The sequence below is a fragment of the Dictyostelium purpureum genome (genome assembly GCF_000190715.1).
Source record: "Dictyostelium purpureum unplaced genomic scaffold DICPUscaffold_145, whole genome shotgun sequence".
NCBI lineage: Eukaryota > Evosea > Eumycetozoa > Dictyosteliales > Dictyosteliaceae > Dictyostelium > Dictyostelium purpureum.
In genome coordinates this window covers 31,191-38,832 of record NW_003519482.1, presented here as the reverse complement: position 1 = coordinate 38,832, position 7,642 = coordinate 31,191, and the positions used below count along the sequence as shown (strand labels likewise).

The following is a 7,642-nucleotide window of genomic DNA, read 5'->3' as shown; positions in this document are numbered from 1 at the left end:
AAAAGGAATAGTTTTTTAGTAGAAAAATATTCGATTTTGATTTACCTAATTATATAAATTTAGCAATTCCAGTTTTTTTTGTAGCATTAGTGATAGAAGTTTCTATACAGATCTATAAAGTTAAATATAAAAATGAAAAATCAGATCATGATTTTAATGACACAATTTGTTCAATTCTACTAGGCTCGTTACAGGAAACATTTCATTTTTTTATTAAACCTTTATTTTATATACCATATCTATATGTGTAAGTATACTTTGTAAAAATTTAAAATAAAATTAAATTAAAAATACTAATTCTTTTTATTTTAATTTTAGATGGAGCAATTTTAGAATTTATAATATATCAACTGATAGTTGGGCAAGTTTTATTATTGGATTTTTAGGTATTGATTTTTCAATTTATTGGTAATTATTCTAAATATAAAAAATTGGTTATATAATAAGTACTAATATTTTCTTTATTAAAGTTTTCATAGAATGGGACATGAATTTAATATATTTTGGGCAATACATGTAGCACACCATTCATCAGAGTTTTATAACTTTTCATCAGCTATTAGACAAGGGATGTTTCAATATTTATCACCATGGTTACATTATTTACCAATGGCATTTTTTGTTCACCCTATCCATTATTCTTTTCATCATCACTGGAATAGAATATTACAATTTTGGCTTCATACTAAATTATTTGATTTTGAATGCAGATGGATGGAATATATTTTTATTACTCCTAGGTTACATATGGTTCATCATGGTAATTATTTTAAACTAAATAAATGTATATTCATTAAATATTAATTTTTTTTTTTTAAAGCTAAAAATCCACAATATATTGATAAAAATTATGGTGGTATTTTAATAATTTGGGATAGGTTATTTGGTACATATAAAAAAGATGAAGAGGGTGTAGAAATGGAGTTTGGTATTACTGAAGAAGTGAATACATTCTCTACAATTTTTTTAAATTTTCATCACTTTATTCAAATGTATAATATATCAAAAAGATTAAAAGGGTTGCACAAATTAAAAGTAATTTATAAAGCACCCGATTGGACACCGGAAAAGGAATATTTAGAATCAGAATTAAATCCAAAAGAATTAAATAATAATAATAATAATAATAACAGCAAAAATATTTTAATTGAAAAAAAGATTACAGACCGTAAAAAGGAATCGATTAATGATACATTTAGTATAGTAATGTGTGGCTATTTATTATTAGAATCTACAAATATTAGTATGCTATTATCAACATTGGAAACATTTAAATTTGAATTTACAGATGCAGATATCTATAAAGTTGGTGCTGTTCTCATTCTTCAAATTGTGTTTGTTGGCTCAATTCTCTCAAAAAACAATAGTAGTCCAATTACAATTATCAAGAAATATGAAAGCAACTATGTTCCAAAAAAATTAAAAGTTTCATTCTTTGAAATCTATCCATCACTTTCCATTATTCAAATGTTAAGATTATTCGTTACCATTGTTTTCTTTTATCAAATAAGCGTTTCAACGATAACTCCTAAAATTTATGTATTTTTTAACTTTTTATTTAAATTTACTGTAGCTCAAATGTTTTCATGGATAATCGCTATATTTTTCTCTTTTCATAAAAATATTGTAGTTAATTCTGAAATACCAAAATTAAATTATAAAAAACAATAAAAATATTATTTATATAAATTATTTTTACACTTTTTAATTTATTTTTATTTTAGTTTAATTAATTTTATTTTATTTTATTTTATCTTACTCTAATTTGACCAATTTCAACAGCATTAATTGTTTGAACTACTGCTTTAGCTAAACCTTTTGAACATTTTACTAATTGTTGTTTATTTGTATTGGCATCATCATCCTCTGAAGCAGCTTTAACTGCGGCAATAATTTTAAGTTGGACAGTGAAATTTTTAGCAGCTTGAGCGGCAGTGATAATTTGTTCTTTAAGTTTTGGATCTGTACATTTAGCAGCAGTTTCTTTAGCTTGAGCTAAATAAATATTAACTTGTTCAGCTAAAAGTTTAGAACATTGAATCATACCCTTCTTATCGTTAGTTGAGGCAGCAGTTGAAAGATCTCTCATAATACCAGCAATACCTTGGGCGGTGCTATAAAGTTTACCTTCTGGAGTAGAGTCTTTGTTGAGATCTTTTGTTCTTTCGGCAATTTTTTGTGCAGCGGCCATAACTTCATCTTGTTGGGCTTTTTCTCTTTCTTCTTTTTCACGTTGAATACGTTCTTGCTCGGCCTTGAATGCAGCTTCACGAGCTTCTCTTTCTTTGTGTTCTTTTTCTAATTTTTCATTTATAGCTTCACCAACAATCTTTTGATTGGATGATTTGATATCATTGGTAACCTTTTCAAGCTTATCAAGATTTGATTTATCAATCTTATCACCACCTGATTGAATTGATTTATTTGCGGCATCGAGTTGTGGTAATAACTTATCAATTTCATTGGCTCTATTGATTAATTCTTGTTTTCTATTTTGATTTTCAGTTTGAGCTGCAAGTGCACGGGCTAAAACTGATTGTTCTGAAGCAGTCTTATAAACAGTATCAACATTACCTTGAACTTGTTGTTTATCGCTAGATTTGGCACCATTAATAAGTTGTTCAGAATCACGATGAATTGAAGTACCATTAGCAATAATTTTATCTTCTGGAGCTTTGTTGATTAATGAAATTGTAGTTCCAACATCTTCAAGGGCTTTCTTGTATTGAGCGGTGGCATTTTGTTTAGCTGCAGTGTCTTTTGGTTGAACTAATAATGTATTAGAATTATTTACAATAGTTGGAATAGTTTGATTAGCAAGACTGTTAACGTGGGCTCTAATCTTATCATTTTCTGGTGTACCACTTGGCAATGATTTGGCAAGAATTTTAAGACGGTTTTCAGTATCTTTAAGATTGGTAGTAGCTTCACCAATACTATTTTGATCACCACTTTCAATAGCACCATTGACACGGTTAATATCATTGGTAGCTTTGAGTAAAACTTGATTAAGGTGATTAGATGGATCTTCACTGTTTGATGAGTTACCTACAGCTTTAGCTAAGAGTTCTTTGGTTTGATTAATAACTTCATTGAGTTGAGCTTGAGCAGTGGCGTCATTTGGTTTACTAGCAGCATTATTAGCAGCATTGGTGATTGGTTGTGAAATGGTTTTTAATTTTTCAGCAACTTCATTTAATGCAACCTTCTTATGTGGATCTTTAGATTGTTCGGCTGCTTGTTTAACTAATTGAATAGTATCACCAATTTCTTCACGAAGTTCTTTGAGATTAGATTCAACTTCAGCTTTGTTACCTTTCTTTGATGAAGCAGAAACTCTATCGAGTGTTTCATTAATTTTAACGGCTTGAGAAAGAATACGGTCTTCATTTGAGCCTGTTGAAGCACTGATAACTTGGTTGGCTGATAAGGAACTTGAGTTAATGAGTTGTTTAAGTTGTTTTGATTGTTCAGCTGTAATTGGCTTATCACCGACTTTAGTTTCAATAAATTGAACAGAGTCATTGATATTCTTTTCGAGATCTTTAATAGCATTGTTAATTTGTTTTTTGGTATGTGGATTTTGAACTTTAGCGGCATAAGCTTTAAGTAACTCGACTTTTTGTTTAATTTCAGCAGATTTAAGTTCCTTGATAGCCTTATCGACATCTTTACCAGAAGCAAGAGAGGATGAAAGATTGTCAAGATCTCTTTTAATTGAATTAGCGGTGGCAATAACTTGTTCCTCTGGTACTTTATTTGATGAGGCAGCAATGAGTTGGGCCATTAAAACACGTGTAGCTTGAGCAGCTTCGGCAACTTTAGCTTTATGTGTGGCACTATTTGGATTAGCAATTGATTCTTTAACAGCTTGTTGGAGAACTAATGATTGTTTCTCTAATTTATCAGATAATTCAATAATAGCTCTCTTTTGTGCAATGTTATCTGTGTGTTCTGCAATGTGTTTTGAAAGTTGAATTTGTTGTTTGATACCATTAATTGCTTTTTGAACACTATCATTGGCTTCAGCAGAGTTATTTTTAACTAAAGCTTTTTCTACTTTATTAAGTTCATTTGCGACTGCATATGATTTGCTTTCGAGGTGTTCACTTGGTGAAGTGGATGAAATAGATGAAACGTGTTCTACTTCATTCTTTAATTTTCTTAAAAGAGCTTGAAGTTTCTCTCTTGACTCTAAACTATTTGGATTAGCAATAAACTCCATAACTGAGGGGTAAAGTTGATTTTGAAGCAACTCAAGATCAGCAATAGCCTCTTGTAAGAGTTTCTTTCTTTCTGGGTCGGTAATGGATGACTCTGCAATTCTTGCTAAAAAGAGTTGTCTTGAAAGTTCTTCATTAAGATCCTTGAAACAACGCTTGACTTCTTCTAAATCACCACTCATTAAAGCGTCCTCTAAACGACCAATTAATTTGAGAAGAACTGGTGCGCCATATACTAACTCTTCGGCAGTTGAGAAGTTATTTCCGATTAAATCTAAATTGGCTTTAATTGCTTGGTCCAAAAGGCTTTGAACTTGTTTCTTTGCATCTTGATCATTTGGATTTTCAATTGATTTCTTGCATGCACCAACCAATGATGATACAAGTTGGTTAAGACGTTCAGTTGAATCTAATAAATTCTTTTTACTATTTGGATCTTTAATGGATTGAGCATGTTGATGAGCTAATCTTATGTGATTATTCATCTTTCTCATGAGTGAGTTAACTTCTTGAATTGTAACTGGTTTACCATTTTCGAGATTGGTTTGAATTCTTCTCATCTCTTGGTCAATCTTTGATGAATTCTCTAAAAGCTCTTCTTCGGTTGTTAAGAATACTGCATTATTTAAATCCTTATTGGCTTCACGAATAGCACCAATACTTTGAGCAAGGGCAGCTAAATTATCTGGATTCATTTCGACAAGGTTGGCCTTAACAGCTTTGACAAGATCTGGACCAGTATTAGTTAAATCAACAGCTCTATCCTTAATTCTTTGGGCCCTATGTTCGTCACCTGAGCTACTGACATATGTGGATGCTAACTCTGCAACAAGACCTTGTTTTTTAATATCTTCAATGATACCTTTTAATACTTGAACAGTCTTTTGTTGATCACCAGTTTTGATTGATTGAACTAAACCAGCTAAATTTGATTCTAACTCTCTAGTGTTATTTGACATGATATCTCTTGAAACAGCACCAAGGAAAGTTGCATTTAATGCATCAATATCGGCAATAGCTTCGTCTAATAAAGCAATAGCTTTTGGATTTGTTGTATCTTCAACTACAAGCTGAGCTGCGGTATAAAGATTCTTGATCATATCGTCCAATTCCTCTTCAGCTTTGAGAATAGCGGCTTGGAGAGCTTCTTTCATATGTTGATCTTCGGTTACTCTTTCAATGGAACGAGCAATATTTAATTGATCATTCATAGCCTTTCTAATGAGACGAAGAGCATTTTGCATTTCTTTCTTGTCACCAGCTAAAGCAGCTTGTTTTAATTTTGCTAAATTTTCTTCAATGATCTTATGATTTTCATAAACTTGGGTGCTGGTACCTAATGAAACTGTCTTTAAGAGATCTTTACTAATTTGGTCCAATTGAGTTAATAATGCATACATTTCATTGGATATGTCTCTGTTATTTGGATCGCTTTCTAATTGTGGACGTAAATCCTCTAATTTACCAATGATTAATGAACCTCTATGTCTTGCTTCTCTTGATGCATATTCTAAAGTATGTTTAATTGTTTCATCCTCGGTGGAGGCTGCAATACCATCAACAATATCAACAATTTCATTGAAGGCTGGTTTGAGCATTGGAACGTTGGATTTAAGTCTATCGAATTCACTCTTTGAAATATTGCCTTTAATCTTTTCAATTAAATCTTCAAGAATCTTTGTTGCATCTGCTACATCATTTGATGATAATCTTGCTGAACTTGTTACCATTTGATCTGATGCATCCATAATTGTATCCAAATTTGCCTTTAATCTATTTAATAAAATTGAATTATCTGGTTTTGCTAATAACTCTTCAACTGCTTTACCAAAATGTTCAATAAGATCATCTAATACCTAAATTAAAAAAGTTATTAATAAATTATATTTTAAATAAAAAAATAAAATAAAAATAAAAGAAATCTTACATATTTAGCATGTCTTGCAGCATCTTCTAAACGTTTCTTTTCAAGTGGATTATCAGTAGCTTTTGCTAAAGCTTTGGAAATAACAATTTGGTCATTCAAACCTTTCTTAATGGCTTTTAATGCTCTAGATGCTTCTTTACCATCACCAGCTATATTTTAAAAAGAAAAAATTAATATTTGAAAAGAGTAAAAAAAAAAAAAAAAAAAAAAAAAAAATTAAAATATATTACCTTCAATAGCAGATAATAATTTTTGTTTTTCTTGAGCAATTAAAATATTTGCATCCTTTAAATCATCTTCATCTCTTAAATCGAGACCTTGAATCATTGATAAGTCGAATGGTGATTTAGCTGATAATCTGGCAACAGTAATAATTTCATCGATAATAGCGAAAATTGTATTTGCAACTTTATGACCTTCGTTGAAAGAATGTTTATCGTTTCCATCTCTTTGGTAATAAGCAAAATGTTGAAGAACGACTGGAACCTCTACCTTTAATGAATTGTTGGCTTCTTCGAAACGTTTCTTTAAAGCATAATCATCGATTTCATTTATTCTTTTGGTGACAATTTTACCGACATCTACAGTGGAGGTTACAAAATCTTGTGCAGCAGTTGCAAAGAAGGTTTCTCCTGGATCCAGACCAATGAAAATTTTTAATTTACTTTCGGTACGTCTTGCAGCTCTAATTAAACGAGTGACTTCATAAAGATCGGCCTGTTGAAGTAATACAACCATGTGCTCCATAATACCCTTGGCGCCTTTGAGTAAAGTCTTTTTAGCTGGTTTGTTAAATGGCATATTTGAAAGAATAGTTGCTGCCTCTAAAAGGAATGCTGTTGCTTCTCTAATTTGATCGCATGTATTAACCATTTTAATTTTCATATCTGGTTGATTGAAATTATCCCAAAGTAAGGCACTCTTTGCAGCTAAATCAACTAAATAATCGACTGTTGACTTTACACCTTGTGCTCCTGGTAAAATATTTGGAATTGCTGCATTGCTTTCATCTGCTTCTACAGAATATAAAACCATTGATGATACTGCATCGCTGATTGCTTCTAATAATTGTTCCATTTTTAATTTTTATAAATATATAAATATATAAAAAAGTAGTAGTTTATAATTTACTATTTATTATTTATTTTTACTTTATTATTACAACAATATATTAATTTAGTATTATTATTATTATTTTTATTATTATTATTTAATTTAATATGTTTGGGTGTGTGAGAAAACAAAAAAATTAATAAAAGAAAAAAAAAACCAAAATTATAATTATTAAAAAAAAATTATATAAATTATAGGGGTGGGTTTTTTAAAATAATTTGGATTGGAGGATTAAAAAAAAAAAAAGTGTGTGGGTAGTGTATATGTTTATAATTATATGGTTACAACAAAAATACAGATAAAGATAATTAAGAATGCAGAAGTTTTTTATTAAAAAAAAAAGGTTAAAAACACAAAACACACACGATCTTAAATACCG

General features: G+C 30.0%; 2 protein-coding genes across 2 annotated transcripts in view; one reads left to right on the top strand and one right to left on the bottom strand.

Annotated features, from left to right (window-relative positions):
• Positions 1 to 1,671, top strand: part of DICPUDRAFT_79521 (uncharacterized protein) — a gene marked incomplete at both ends in the record, with an annotated part of 2,413 nt that extends 742 nt beyond the window's left edge. Inside the window, 4 exons of the mRNA XM_003288695.1 lie at positions 64 to 247; positions 319 to 408; positions 471 to 760; positions 821 to 1,671. Coding sequence (XP_003288743.1) covers positions 64 to 247; positions 319 to 408; positions 471 to 760; positions 821 to 1,671 — 1,415 coding nt within the window. The remainder of the gene's footprint in view (positions 1 to 63; positions 248 to 318; positions 409 to 470; positions 761 to 820) is intronic.
• Positions 1,672 to 1,750: 79 nt separating this feature from the next.
• DICPUDRAFT_153006 (uncharacterized protein) lies at positions 1,751 to 7,227 on the bottom strand (the record flags this gene model as incomplete). The annotated part of the gene is made up of 3 exons (XM_003288684.1): positions 1,751 to 6,079; positions 6,151 to 6,299; positions 6,381 to 7,227. The coding sequence occupies 3 exons, from the start codon at positions 7,225 to 7,227 to the stop codon at positions 1,751 to 1,753; spliced, it is 5,325 nt and encodes a 1,774-aa protein (XP_003288732.1).
• Positions 7,228 to 7,642: the final 415 nt, after the last annotated feature.